General features: G+C 37.5%; 1 protein-coding gene across 6 annotated transcripts in view; it reads left to right on the top strand.

The window, feature by feature from the left end:
- Positions 1–14,898, top strand: part of GLCCI1 (glucocorticoid induced 1) — a 57,756-nt gene that overhangs the window by 35,208 nt on the left and 7,650 nt on the right. For 4 of the 6 annotated variants that reach the window (XM_082323210.1, XM_082323211.1, XM_082323209.1 and 1 more), the window contains exons 4-6: positions 3,031–3,147; positions 6,227–6,379; positions 13,302–13,512. In XM_082323210.1, coding sequence (XP_082179336.1) covers positions 3,031–3,147; positions 6,227–6,379; positions 13,302–13,512 — 481 coding nt within the window. The remainder of the gene's footprint in view (positions 1–3,030; positions 3,148–6,226; positions 6,380–13,301; positions 13,513–14,898) is intronic. The other 2 variants (XM_082323207.1, XM_082323212.1) reach the window with 1 other exon arrangement.

Genomic DNA, 14,898 nt, shown 5'->3' with positions numbered 1-14,898 from the left:
AGTTTCTTTGCACAGCAAATTCACTAGCTCATATTAGTTGCATCAGTCAAGTGCCCAAGAGACAGGATCTGCTGCTGCTTTGAGATACAGGTGCCATGAGTTCCAGACTCCTGCCTCACTACACAAATTATATCTGCTTTCCTAGGATTAATGTACCTCATACCTATCTGCAGCCCACTTTGGTTATGTTTGATGCTCTGATTGTGCTTCTCTGCTGCTTGGGAAGAAGATGAAGATAAACTTCTAGGAAGCTAGCACAGCTACATCTTCCTGTTAGTAGTAGTGGCTTTATTTGAGTTTCAGATGGAAAATAATTGGCAATGAAAAGATAATCTTGTAGAAGAAAAAAGCTATTGGGATTTTAGGATTAGCTTTAGCAAGTGGTAGCTTCACTGTGGACTCCTCATGGTGAAGAGATGGAGCATCATTTGGTTTGCAGGATTCTTCTGTCTGTGTACTCAGTGCCACTGCCTGCTTAGCATGGCTGCTTTGAAGCTGGGTTGTCTGTGCTGGCAAGCCTCTGTCTTTCATGTCTGGTGGATGAATAAGAAATGGTAGATTCCTTTTTATATGTCCGTCCTTCCTTTCTCATTTTTTTTGTCTGATGGTAACTACCATATCATGGAAAGCTAGGGTCCTTCAAATTCAGGGCTAAGGACAGATAATCTGAGAAGGCATATCTATTTCTTCACTGCATTGCATGTTTGGCTTAAGTGATCATATCAGCTCCACATACACAGTCAGATTCTCAACAAGTTTTCATCTTTCTCTTTCTCCCCAGTGACCCAAGAAGCCTTTTCTTTCTGTTACTGTCAAGAACCTACTGACGGTCAAAATGTACATACTCTTGAGGTGCCTGAGAGAACCTCAGATTCCAGGGGTCGATGATTCCTTTCAGGGTATCAGAGCTTCAAGGTTTTGGTCAGCCTAGAGACATACCAGCCTATCAGTGCTCTCCCATCTAATGCTTCCACTGTCCGGATTTTACAGTGAGAGACTACGTTCTCAAAGATTTGCAGGCTGTTTGCAACAGAAATCAGTCAGCCAGATCTCTGAGGTGGAATTGTATAGATCTTTTTTTATAGCATGCTCCTGAGGAAAGCTCAGAAAGCCAGATTTCATTTAAATAAAAATAAATAGGGTATTTAACTTTTTAACTAGGAGGAAGCACACAGCATCAAGGAGAGGCAGCAGAAAAGAAAGATTTATATACAGCACCCTCCCTGCTTTCTGATTATTCTTGTAGCCAGCCATCTCAGTCCACAGCTGTCTTCTGATCTGGGCATCATTTTTCTCTTTTGTTTTTAAGTTTTTAAAGGGGAAGATGAAGATTATTTCCCTGTTCTCCCCATTCTCCAACATTCTGATGTAAGACATAAATCTTTATAGATGTATGTATACTTACCAGACTGGCTACCTGCTTGCTTTTTCATCTCTCTATGGAGCTAGGCTTCCTAATTGCCATTACTCCTACAGGGAGAATGGGGAAGTCCTGGACAAATTTTGTTTGTAGAGATGACGTATCTCTTCAGACTCCTTCAAAGTTTCTTCCAACATGGTGCCTGAGTTGCCCCTTTCATCAAGAGATTAGTCTCCCAGTTCTCTAAATCTAGCTTGTCTGTGTTAGAAACTCAGTCGTATTAGGGCTCTGTCTTTCTTGATGTATTCTACACACAGACCCTTTTGGAAGTCTGAACTGTTTGTCTGTTGTTGAAAGATCAAAGTATTCAGCCGCTTCCGAGTAGCATTTCTCTGAATATGGGTAACAAGCTGTGGCAAGACTTGATACAAAGCCTTGAAGGTGGATCCTTCTTTTGTGAGTGATACCAGAAACGTCACAAAGAAAAGTCCACAGCCTGGAGCAAAGCTCCATCCAAACCTCTTCACCAAGCGCTATCATCTCTTGACACTGTGAAGAGTGATGTGAAGTGATTCTCTACCACAGAGTTGCTTTGCGAGAGCACTAGTGATATATTTAACTACTTGGCGTTAACCGCAGAGTGCGTGTACTTGTAAGCTGTCACTCAGAAAGAGAGGTTACTTTCCAGATGATGTTCTTTGAAATATGAATTCCGTGTGTATTCACTTCTCCTTACTTTCCCTTCAGGTTTTTAAAAATTGTATCTCTAGCTGAGTTAAAAATTAAATGGTGCCGGGCATGCTTTGCCTTGTATGCCAGTGTGCTGAGCATGAGGAAGAGTGGGACTTGAGCCTAAAGGAAAAAATTATCCAGTCGTAAGGAAGTGTCTGTACCTGTTGTGTGAATTTGCACATAGTCTAAACTTCTGAGACAGTGCTTATAGAGATAAATACTTTCTTTCATGTAGAAATTATCCAGGAGGAATAAATAAGTGGAGGCATCCCCAAATGAAATTCTTTGGTTTCTTGTTAAGGAGCAGGTCAAATGGATAATGGCTTTAGTTGTATTTGACCTTTAAAATATGTAATTTTTGATTAGACATCTTTGCAGCAGACAGCAGAAAAGATAATTCTGTCTGCCTGAAGGAATCTGTGGTAATTTAGCCTGCAGGGAAATGCTATTAAATGTATTAAATAAGTTCTCCAAGATGAGCAATGCATATTGATTGCCAGTTGTTTGTGAAGGCTCTTTGGTTTTATGATGAATTATCATTGGAAAACTTTGGTTCGGTTTAAGATCAAATAAATTAAACTGTAGGCTTCATAGTCCCCAGTTTAAACCATTTATAGGCCAGAAATTGCTACAAATTGTCATTCTGACTACTTTTGTTTGTATCAGTTATTACAGTGCTTGTTTGTAAATGAGGAAGTTTAGTAATTAAACTAAGCCTGCTGTCATATTCATATTGGCGAATTGGGCAGATACTTTGGAAAAAGTATCTAATAAGCAGAAAGAAGCTTTAATGCTCATGCTTCAAGGGAAGGCAATCCTACATGCTTGTAAAATTCTGCAAAGAGGACTTTAAATGTTTGTGATTCACTTTATATGTGAAGATTTGAGCAGTTACCTGTTCGATAACTCATTATCACTTCACCTGAACTTCTTTCCAGCAGATTGCCAAACTGAGGCAGCAGCTTCAGCGCAGTAAGCAGAGTAGTCGTCACAGTAAAGAGAAAGAACGTCAGTCACCTCTCCATGGCAACCATATAGCAATCAGTCAGACTCAGGTAAGTAGATAGTTGCTTATATTAACAGCCTCCTACCTTACCAGGGTTGGGTGAATAGCCTGCTGTTTCTTCCCATCTTTCTTCTGTTTGTTTTCTTATGTGGTACACTGAAATGCTTAACAACCCGATACCATTGCATCATCACTGAAATTATCTGATAGTTGTCATATAATAAAACAAAGAACGGTTGCAGCAGGGTAGCAACTAAAATTTATTAAGGTGCTGTAAAAATTCTGAGCGTGATAAGACTGTGTTTCCAGGAATACGTACTTGCTTCCAAGACTAATTTTTGTGGTACACTGTCACAAGCCTCTGCTCCTCTGGAATGTATTTGCTTATCAGTTTTACAACCCGATTTCATCTGGGCTGGTTAAAAAAAAAAAAATAGAAAAGTAAGAAAAAGAAGGTACTGAGGGTAAGCAGTCTGGGTTGGCAGCCCAACAATTGATCAGTCTTTGAGCAGCAAGCAGAACTCTTAACTGGCTTGTTACGAACAGACTTGCAATTCCCCTTACCATGTATTCATCAGCAAGAGACAGCAAGGCTGTATCACCAGAGATTTGAGGGAAAATCTCATTTCCTTGTCCCATTTTAAGAATCTTTCTGATACTTTGATTATTGGTCGATTCCTGGCCAGAGAGGCAATTTCCACATGCCATCAAGGAAAACAACACTGTGGTGTGTACTTTCTAAAAAGAAAGTAATAATTCACCTTGAATTTAAACTCAACTGAAATCAAGATGATGCTTGCCACCATACCCCGTGCCTGGTGACTGGTGACTAGAGGATCTGTCACACTGCAGGATAAAAGTCTTTTTACTCATGGTTTTGTCTAGGACATACCTCTTGGTTGTTAACAGTAGTCCAGAATCATTGTCAATACAAGATCCTGTCTTCCAGCATGAGAGTTTGTGGTTGCAGTGGCTATGTTACAGTACAGTTGTTCCAGTATATTTTGAGAGTTTCCATCATATTAAATGGAAAAATTGCTATCATCACTAGCCTGTTCTTGTTCCAGACACTGTGGCTTAATGTAAAACCTCAATCAGCCATAATCTTTAGGATGCAAAATATTATGTCCTGATTATGTTGATGACCATTCGCATGTTCTATGGACTTCTCTCCAGCCATCCGTCTATGGATTTGATATCCTCTCTGAGAGGTTAAGCTCAGGCTCGTAGTCTGACAGCTTCTGTTTTCTGTTGTCTTATTACTTACCTATTTTTCAAAGTGTGGGTTTAGGCGAATTTTAATATAGCTGATCATTTTAACACTAGCCTGGCTAAGACAGTTTTTGTTTTCAGGTCATTTTCATGTTTCACAAAGTTATAAAAATTTGCCTGTGCTCTAGGTATATCTGTATTTCTCCTGTTATAAAGATGCTGACACATATGATGAATAGCTTTGGACAAAATTACCTGGCCAAATTACCTGACCATGAACCAGATTCTCAGCAGGGTGCAATGGAGGACGCCCCATGCAGTGTCTGCTCTAGCCATTACAAACTGCCAGCAAAACTGAAACCCAATTACAAGTTCTAAAGCTCAGGCAAGGTTCAGTCAATGACTTTGTGAACCTTAAGCCATTTCTAGAAAGCAGTTAATCATGTCTCATTTGACAGTTCAGACATTTGAGTCCTGATTAAATTTCACCTGCAGTGGATCCTTAACTTGGACCCCATGTTACTCACAGGCCACTATTTGAACTCCTGAAATGTTGGTGCTGTCATTGTATTTCCTGACTGCCTTTTTAAATAGCTAGTGTTTTAGAAAGAAGAGGTTGAGCTGTGATGGCTGATTCTTTATGTTCCTACTTCTGTTTGGATAAAATCTTGTGGTTAAAACCTAATCTTGTGATGAAGGCATATAGGAAATTGATATTCTTCCTGAAACTTTTATGCCTCTGTAACAAAGGATCCCACTACATTTTGCTTAGAAAAGGGTTTTGTTTTCCATCTCAAAGTAAGCTGTTGCAGGTACCTGTGCCACTATTTATAATCACAGTAAAAACAGTCTTTGACACAGACTGAGATCCACCTAGGACATAGGCTTTGAAGGAACATTTTTTAGTACTTGGCTCACTTTGTCGTGGCTTGTGCAACATTTTGGTTTCTCAAGTAGGTGTTCTCTGATGAGGCCAATGAAGTTGTCAATTCTGGCACCGTTGTGGGAAGCTGTCCTGCAGGTAGTGTGTTTTCTCAGAGTCAGAGAATGCCTCCACACAAGTGACAAGCACCATTGGAGCTGCACATTGTGCAAGGTTCATTTGGCAAGAACTCAAAAAAATTTTTTTACATTTTGTCATAAGCATCCTGTGATTCTGTGAATAAAAGGAGAACATATATTGGGAAGTGAACACTGTTCATGGCTGTCAGTGTAGGTGCATCTATGCTATGTAGCTGCAGCCAAGGTAAAGCTTTTGAGGTTGACTGCGCAAGATGCATGTGTGCTCTTGTGAATGGTTCATGTTGGTAACAGAGCTCCACTTCAACAGGTTTTTCTGAAAACCATACTTGTATTTATTTACATGCTTGATTCTTAAACTTGAAATGATTCCTTTTAAGATCTTTGACATGAAGTTCTGAAAAGCCATAAGTTAATGAAATTAAAGGTTCAGAATGAATGCTTTATTTTTCATTCACTAAAGCCAACCAAAAGAGAATAAAAGTGCATTAAGTGAATATTTCAGTTGAGTGGTTAAGCTTTAGGAACGTTATGAAATGTCTTTTGGATCCCAGTTAAACCATCACCATCAGCAACCTGCATGCTCCCCATCCCCCTACTGCGTATTCTGTAGTCTATACATCTGGAAAGTACATATACCCGCCTTCTTACTGATAAGTGAAGTAGTAGAATGCTTTTATTATAGAACACTTCTTTGAGTTAGGTAGAGGTGATCTTAGTGGCTTGTGATTTATGCAAGCATTTCTTTTCATTTAAATTTGCCACGTAAAGATAAGTCTTCTAGATGGCAAAATTAATACGCAGCTTCTTACTTTTTAGTATTTTTAGTACCGGTCTCAGACTTCGGTCTTTGTTCCATTTTCCAACTTCAAATCATGTTGCTCTCCACCTTCTAGGCTTCTATTTCCAGATCAGTCCCTATGCCACTGTCAAACATTTCAGTGCCAAAATCAACTGTTTCACGTGTGCCGTGTAATGTAGAAGGAATAAGCCCCGAACTGGAAAAAGTATTCATTAAGGAAAACAGTGGAAAAGAAGAAGTATCCAAGGTAAGCTTATGTTAATGTGGTTATGGTTGTTTTTTCTTCGTAATCTATAAACACGTGGGAAACCTTCCTCGTGAGAGACCTTCCTTGTGGCTGAAATTACAAATAATTTTCTTCAAAGAACTGTTTGCTTGAAAATTTTGTTTCAGTGGTTTAGGGTGGTGTTTGGGTTTTGTTTTATTTTTTTTTTTTTTTAAAGGCTTCTGGCCAAACATACTTAGTTTGTAATGCCCTTTCTGTAGAGAACTTGAAAGTTTTTGCGGGAAATGCAAGTGCTTGAAAATTTAGATACTTCAGGCTGCAGTAGTAAGTAATTAGAGACCAGGAGATTAATTAATTTTGTTCATTTTGCATTCTTTTTCTTAGGCAAGACTTAAGTTTCCTGTGCTATGCCCTGCTTTTTGGTTTTAATGCTTTTCTGCCATAACCTGAACGTGCACCATTTTGCTTCCATGAAACCACAGTGATCTGTCATGGGATACCTCTGAATGGGAAATACTGACAAACAGGGCAGCTTTGCTGATGTGGGAGAACTGGAGCATTGGAATTGTCGTTGTGGAGCACTGGAGTGCTTAGATGACGCTTAAAATGTGAAACACTTGGTTTACAGACAGTGTTTCCTGAATAGCCAATGAAAATTTTCTGCTGTGGAATAAACTACTCTGTTTTTTTCCTAAGATGTAGGTTCTTTTCTTGTGAATGGTCATGTGTACAAGTCAAGGTATAAAGCTTTAATCAGAGGTTTAAGATTCCAAGACCTGATATTTGTAGTTCCTCATTTCGGCAGTAAACTTAACAAGTTTTGAAATAGTCTTGGCTTCTCCAGAGACTTAGTTGTGTGCACAAAGCAGTCTTAAAACTTCTACTACTACAGTATTTCATTCTTATGTAAAGTTAGCTTTCTTAAGACGGTCTCATCCCTTTAGAAGGGGTGTGTGTTGTAACAAGGGAATAAGGAAAAAAACCAAACACACAAACCGAAACCGAAAGCCCAAATCAATAAACCTTGTTACACCGTCTCCAAAGAGAGTATAGAAAGCTATGTACTACAGTGCCACCATTGATGTTGCTATGGCTAGGGTTGTAATCTCCTATGGCTAGAGGACATTTCATTTATTTATCAGACAAATCATCTTTGTAAATGTTGTCCTTGGGCTTTAACAGCTTATTACTTGGGATGCAGAACTCGGTCTCCTAAGTTACTGAATGTACTGGCTCTGATCCAGCAAAACAGTTAAGCACATAACTTAAGTGCATTGTTGGATTGGGGCCAGAGGTGCTCAGCAGTTTACGCAACCAAGGCAATAGTGAACCCTTCCTCCAAACATCTAGCTGGGGAGAGTCTTCAGACACAAAAGAAAGTCGTAAATTAGACATTGCCCTTGAAGTCAAGTCCATCTTTGTGGGCAGAGGGTTGCTTCCTGCTATGTAACTGTTAATTTCTGTGAAGTCTGGCCTAGTGGGACCTAAAGTGGGACTCCTAGCACTGTCTTTGAGCTTACTAGGTGTCATAGCTTACTTATGGAAGATCATAACAAGGGTAATTTACTCAATCTTACTGCTGGTGAACTTTCTCCTAATATGACAGTTTAGCTTATTTTTAGCCTGGGGGAGTTGGGGCAGCTAGGTTAAAGGTCAGGAATTACTGAACAAAAGATAAACCATAGGAAACCAAACTTCATTAGTCTCACTGCTAGTGAAACAATTTGTTTTCCTTTCAATTTTCTGCCATTCCGTCTTGCTGTAACATTCTGTATTTTTAGAAAGTATTTTAAAATAGCAATCAAAGGTAGCTGGTTGCTTTGGGTGATGTGTGAAAGATAAATTATTCTATAGACCTGCTTGTAAATTGGTGTGCATCTAGATTGTCAGCTGGTTTCTTTTAACCTGTTTCCATGTTTACTTCACAGTTTTAGCAGTGCATGTTCAAACCTTAATTTTCATATGAATCGATCTATCCAGCTGCATAAAACATCTTGTGCCCTATTGTGAATCTGTATTCATTTGCCAGGAAAGACTTGGAGAATAATATAAACCCTGCTAAAAACACTGGGAAGGAATATTACCTTTATTTTAGGTGCAGCTCACTACCTAATTTTTTTTTTTTTTTTTTTTTTCCAAATTTAGGTGCTACATTACTAGCTTTCTGATTTCTTCCATTTCATTTCAATAACCACATTTGGGCTGTCCTAATAAAATGCATTTTAGTTCTGTTAACATTTAAAATTTTAGTCTAGTGTTCTTGATTTTTTTTCTCTGTTAGTCTCTCATCTCTTCAATATAAACTTGTGATTTTTTTTTGTTAAACAAACTGTTTCTTAGTTCATATGTTTAAATGAGACTAGGTGATATATAGGACAAAAATAAGCTTAAGGTTAAAACAGTTTTATGCATAGTTTTATGGATATTACTTGAATTACTTTTTTAATTTAGCTCCCAGTTAAAATGAGTAACTAGTGAAACTTTCCTCCCAGTTTCATACTTCCTTTCTTAGTCTTCAGATATACAAATAAATTTAATTTATTTTTTAGACTTGTTTTTTGGTTTTATAGGGTATGATATTACATACTTTCTGTTTTCGCTTTTGCTGACTTGAATTTTTGTAATTCTACTTCTTAAAAAATGTGTAAATGGATTTGGAATATGTCTTCTGTCTTCTCTTGTGCTGACTTAGTTCTATTAGTTCTTTGAAATGCTCTTTGCCTTTTTTTAATAATATTTTAATGATAATAGAAATTGTACTTTTACAAGTACAATTACTTATACAAGTAAAAATAATTATTGTAGACATTAGTCTTGTTATTTTTGTGTTTCCCAAAGGTAGTTGATGATACGGTAATGTCATTATGTCATTACCTTTTAATAATCTAGTTGGCCATAAAGTTCAGAGGGATTGCATTGTAAGTGGTCAAAACATCGCAAATGTTTCATTCCTTTCACTTTAGCCATGTATGTGTATATTTTTTCAGATCATTCATCTTGCTTAAGTTAGCTGAAGGTGTTCTCTTTTTTCTTTCCTAAAAATAAGTTAAAGTTGGCTTTTTTGAGTCACTTCTTAATTGCCTCTTTCTCCTCAGATTTATTAATAAACTTTTAATTCCTTTTCTAATGCATTTATTCAAAGATCCTGCATATATTTTCCTTCCTTTTTTTTAACATGTTGACTGGCTTTCCAGGAAACTATGATGGTGTGTCTCTGTTCCCACCATAACTTCTAAGAGGGAATCAGCTTTCTGTGAAGTTGTGACAAGCTTTTGTTCTTTGTCCCGTTGTGACTCCACAACACAACGTTGGAGACTTTGGTACAATAAGATGATGGACTTACTGTAGGGAGTGGGGAGCAAGAGGTCTTCCCTCTTACAGAATACATTGCAAAAATAATGAAAAGTGCCCTGTAGCAGGACGTGGACACGTTCACAGGTCTCCTATGAGTAAAAAAAATATTACCGGAACTATCTTTCAAGTGTACAGAAGTAATTAGAAATGAAGCTATTTTGACGGACTATCACACAATATACGTGAAATGATTAATGTGTTTCTTGTTTGATTTCTAATGCTTCTGGAAATAGATAGCAAGATGGTTTTATGTACCTATCGGAAAACTTAATCCTGTAATAAAAGGACTTCTAATTTGCACAGATGCAGAGGATCCTTACTTAAATCTTCATATCCTTAATCTAAAAAGTGTTTTTTTCCAAGTGTTCCTTCCCAGGATACATTATGGTTTTTTGTACTTGCATCTTATCTAATGCATTGATGACTTCATTGATGCTAGAAGGAAGAAGCATTTTCCTATGTCTGTCTTTGTGTTCCAGTCTAGAGAACAGTTTTTAAATCAAAAGCATTGAATGCTTTGCTCTCAAGAAGTTGCCTCCCAAACAGATGTAAGGCTTGTGAAGAACAGATTATTTTTAAGGCTCCCATTGGTATATTATATCATAGTAGCATTCCTGATGCTACTAAATAGGGTGTTCTTGGGGTTTTTTTTCAGTGAAAGGATCAATACTGAAAACAATGTGGTGAATTTTAACAGTGTATTGAGAAATGCCTGTTGTTGTCAAATTGAGCGTTTCCATACCTTTGGAGGGAGATGAGGGTAGTATGTAACTATGTCCAAGAACACACTGTCCCATAGGGGTTGGCAGGTGTCCTGTCAAAATTCATTTGGCATAAGTACATGACTGGACACTCTTGCAAAAAAGAAAAGAAAAGAAAACAAAACACACACACACACAAAAAAAAAACCCCAAAACCAAAAAACCAACAAAACCCAGTCTATAGAATGCAGTAATTTCTAGTGTTTTCCATGCATTGAGTGTTATGAAAACTAATAGCAGCTGTACCAAATTAGTTACCCTGTTTCTTATGTTTGAAGTTTGTGAGGACTTCAGTTTTTAGAATAGTTTAGACATGACTCATGGAAAGGAACTTCTAAAGTATTTTTTATGTTGATCAGGTTTAATACATAAAGTTTTTAAAAAGTGGAATACTTCTGGTTGATATTTTCATGAAGTTTTTTGCACTTGTCAAAACTTGGATTCAATATTAAGGGAAAGATAAATACAGAAGCACAGTAATCTGAAATATTTGCAGGCATTTTCTGTGCCTTAAAAGTTATTTTAGTTGGAAAGACTGATAAATATTTGGCTTTTTCTACTTGTGTGTATATTTAGAGGCATGTCTAAAAATGTAGATAACTTTTTGTACCACAAATTTTAATTCAGTGGAGGTTGAAACATGTGATTTGGGATATACTTCCTGACTACATAAGACTACATTGTTCCTCCAGGTGTGGAAGAATATCTGTGTTATCCTAAAGTCTTTAATTATATGATAGCTTACTGTTTCTTTCCCTTGCCTGGAATCCTTGCGTCACCTGTTGCGTAGAGCATAGTACATGCTCTTAATGAGCAGCCGTTCGGTGTTTTTTGTTTTCGCCTCATTAGATGTGTGCCCTAATGCTCACTATTAAACCTTGCTTCAAAGTCTGAAGTTTTTGCTTCAGAGTATGAAGTTTTTGCTCTTATATAATAGGAGAGTGTCTGAAATTTTGTTCTCTTTTTATCACATCTTTGTGAGAAGAAAGATGATATTATCTATGCTTTATGGATGGAGAAATACAAATCCATCAGGCTTCTATAATGTGATTCTTCAGGTAACTCAGGATACTGCATGCCATTTTAGGAGTTTAAAGTCTAGCTTCCATAGTCTCCTCCTGCATCTGTGAATGTTGAAGACTTTTGCAAATCAGTCCTATATAGACTGGGCATCTAGAAAAGATACCATAAAAGAGAGAGGTTGGTTCAGATGACTTCCTGGCATCTCATACAATTTTTGTGGCAGAGATGGAAATAAAAATGCTGTTCTGCACAGCAGTTATTTTGTTGGTTGCGTTAATTATAAGACTGTTTTCTTTCTACAGCTTCAGTCTTGTTTTCTACCTCTCTTCTGTCTGCGTAACAAATGATATAATGCTTCAGGTCTATCTTGTACATGGAATGAGTCATGGCCTGTTGGGGGTGATGGGAATAGCAACATGTAGTCATGTTGTAACGTATACGCAGTGTGAACTGAGCTGTTGGAGCAGACGACACAGCTGTGTCCAAACTTCAGCATTTGATGTAGCAACTGTAATGTTCTCTTCATAGTGTGTTTCTTTGCTCTTAATTGAAATGTGAAATGGTATTAACTGGAAGGCTTGTAAGAAGAAAAGGATCTTCCTGCTCTGCTATGTCTGCCTCTTTGTATAATATGTGGTAGTTTTCTGGATAGACTATTGCTGAAAATGGGACAATGTGATACTCAGCCAATAGGTCGCATTTCCTCATTGCTAGCAAAAGTATTGGGTTGAATTTTAGCCTCTGGAACAAGCTGTTACAGTTTTGGAATATATGGGGAAGAGGAAAGCAATAAAATAAAAATGTTCACTTGAAGTGAGAAGGAAAAAGACACTAATTTTTTGTAGCTAAAACATTTAAGCTGTTCTCTATGGCTTGAATACAATCCTCACTGAAGTGAGGATAAAAATGATATTTAAATCTTGCAGGCATTCCCCCCTGACACTTTTAAGCAAAACCGTAATTCTCATTTGATTTCTTACATTTAAAGCAGCACTGTCTTTATGATAAAACTAATTTTCCACTGGGAAGGACAAGTAAGTAGAGCATGCCAATCTACTACTGTGAACAAGCCTATGCAGTATATTGCAGAATGGGATACGAGATCACCCTGGCCGGTGCCAGCTAGGCTGATGTGAGCAAGCAGTGCTTACTAGCTTTGGTTCAAGACAAAGCTTGTGAACCTTGTGTACGCCTGTGCATCATCTGCTTAGTTGCCATTTTGTCAGAGGTCATCTATAGAAGTGAAGGAATGTAGAGGTGTGCTAGAGAATTACGACCTGCTGGTAAAACTTGGATGGTTTCATTTGTAATTGTAACTCATTTGGTTGTTATGGCAATAGTATGCCATTGTATTTGACATTTTCTACTTTCCCTTTTATCCAAATGTGATCTCCGCCAGAGTACTTGTTTTTCTTTCATAACAACAGTGACCTTTATTGAAAATTGTATTACGAAGTATAATTAGAGATCTATTTGTTGTGGAGGTTTGCTTTTTTAAACTATCACAAAAATATAAAAACATAATACTAGCATGTGTTGAAGTGCGTTCTGGTGTTAACTTTGCATTAAGAGGATATAGTTGGCTTGGAACATCTGCACGTTGCGCCAGCATTCAGCGTAATTGATGTATGTTGTGTCCACTGTACATTGCATTATTTTCTCGTGTAACTGTTGTTCTTTCACAAATGGCTTGTTTGCTGTTCTTAAGGCCTTGCCTCATTACTGCAGTTATTAGTGCTACAGGCTGACATTGCTTAGGAGTTTGATCTTTTCTCTGTAACCTGAATTGCTTGTTTGTCTTGCAGCCTTTGGATATCCCTGATGGTCGAAGGGCCCCATTACCTGCTCACTATCGTAGTAGTAGTACACGAAGCATTGACACTCAGACTCCGTCTGTCCAGGAGCGCAGCAGCAGCTGCAGCAGTCATTCACCATGTGTCTCTCCCTTTTGCCCTCCTGAATCTCAGGATGGGAGTCCTTGCTCAACAGAAGATTTACTCTATGACCGTGATAAAGGTGAGAGTAGAATGACCTGCCTTTACCTATGGGAGGCATGTGATGTCCTGCTTTTACAACTACCTTCATTTTACTCATTACATCAGTTTTTGTTTTTGTTTGATGGTTGTGGAGGGACTGAAGATTTATCTTAAAATTGGTTTTGTTTGTTTACATATCTTTTTCCCTCTTGTTTGTGAAACTTCACAAACATCTTCCATAAATATGTCAGAGGAGCACAGCAAACAGTCTTAACTATTTATGAAGATTCTAATGTGAAGAATTCAGACTGTAACATGTTTATGTTTAAAAAAGGTTTCAAGAAGGTTTGTGGTAGACTATGTATATTCATCATGGGTGAGCTACTTGCTGATCAGAATGGTGATGATGAAGTTTTGGACTGCTTTTGAAAGTACTCTGCTTCTGAACTCTTACATTCCACTTGAAGCTATTTGGTGAGGAGCTCAGATATGAGTTTGAACAGTCTGATGGAGAGTAATTACTTGTCTGTGTATGTTGCATAACAACCCAAAATTTCTGAATAATTTGTGTTTATATGTCAATATCCTACATTTTTTTCAAAGTCTGTAAAATGTCGTTTAGTTTTGTAGAGGGAGTAAACTGAAGTTTCAGTAATTAAGAGTTGCTGACAGAACATGTAGTATGAAAATATAGGTACCAATGTAAAAAGACTGGGTGGGGTTTTTTTTTGTTTTTTTTGTTTTTTTTTTTTTAACAACTGTTTACTAATGAAATTCTTCTTGGGCTTCTGGTCAGCTAGCTGGAAACATGGACTTTAGTTTGGAGGGGTGCAGGGTTTGGGTAAGACATGCAAGCTAAGAGTAGTAAGTTTCACAGAGGAAATGAAAACTTCTAAGATTTAGTGTAGATTTACTCGTGAGCTAAAGACAGCGGTATTTTGAGGTTATAAGTAAGGTTAAGATTTTCTCTAAATATTCTTTGTTTAATAATTCTTAAAGTAATTTGGGAATAAGATTGGGGAAGGCAGCAGGAGAAATACTAGCTTTTCTTAGTTTCTGAAAAGTATTGCTTTCCCATCTTGGATTTAAAGGGAAGTAGTGGAAAACAAATGCACCTGCCCAAATCCTGAATTGGGGGTGGGTGTGTGCACATGTGTAAGTTAACCACATCAAAGTAAAAGTCTTAGCTCAACATGATAGTTGGCCATGCTCCAAAAATAACAGAGATATTATTTCCCCCCCCACACTTCTCTTTCTTGTAGTATGCATGTGAATTGTAATGTGTTGTCAAGACTGAATCACTATAGAGACATCCACTAAAGTATTAGCACACAAGAAACGTCTTGACAGGTAAATTTGTTCATACGTGTCCTGATAACAAATATAAGGTAAAAAGTGAGGAAATGAAAAGCATAATTCCTTTTGC

Source organism: Platalea leucorodia (genome assembly GCF_965183815.1).
Source record: "Platalea leucorodia genome assembly, chromosome: 1".
Classification (NCBI taxonomy): domain Eukaryota; kingdom Metazoa; phylum Chordata; class Aves; order Pelecaniformes; family Threskiornithidae; genus Platalea; species Platalea leucorodia.
Note: the sequence above shows the minus strand (reverse complement) of the source record. Positions and strands in the feature narration are given on the sequence as shown.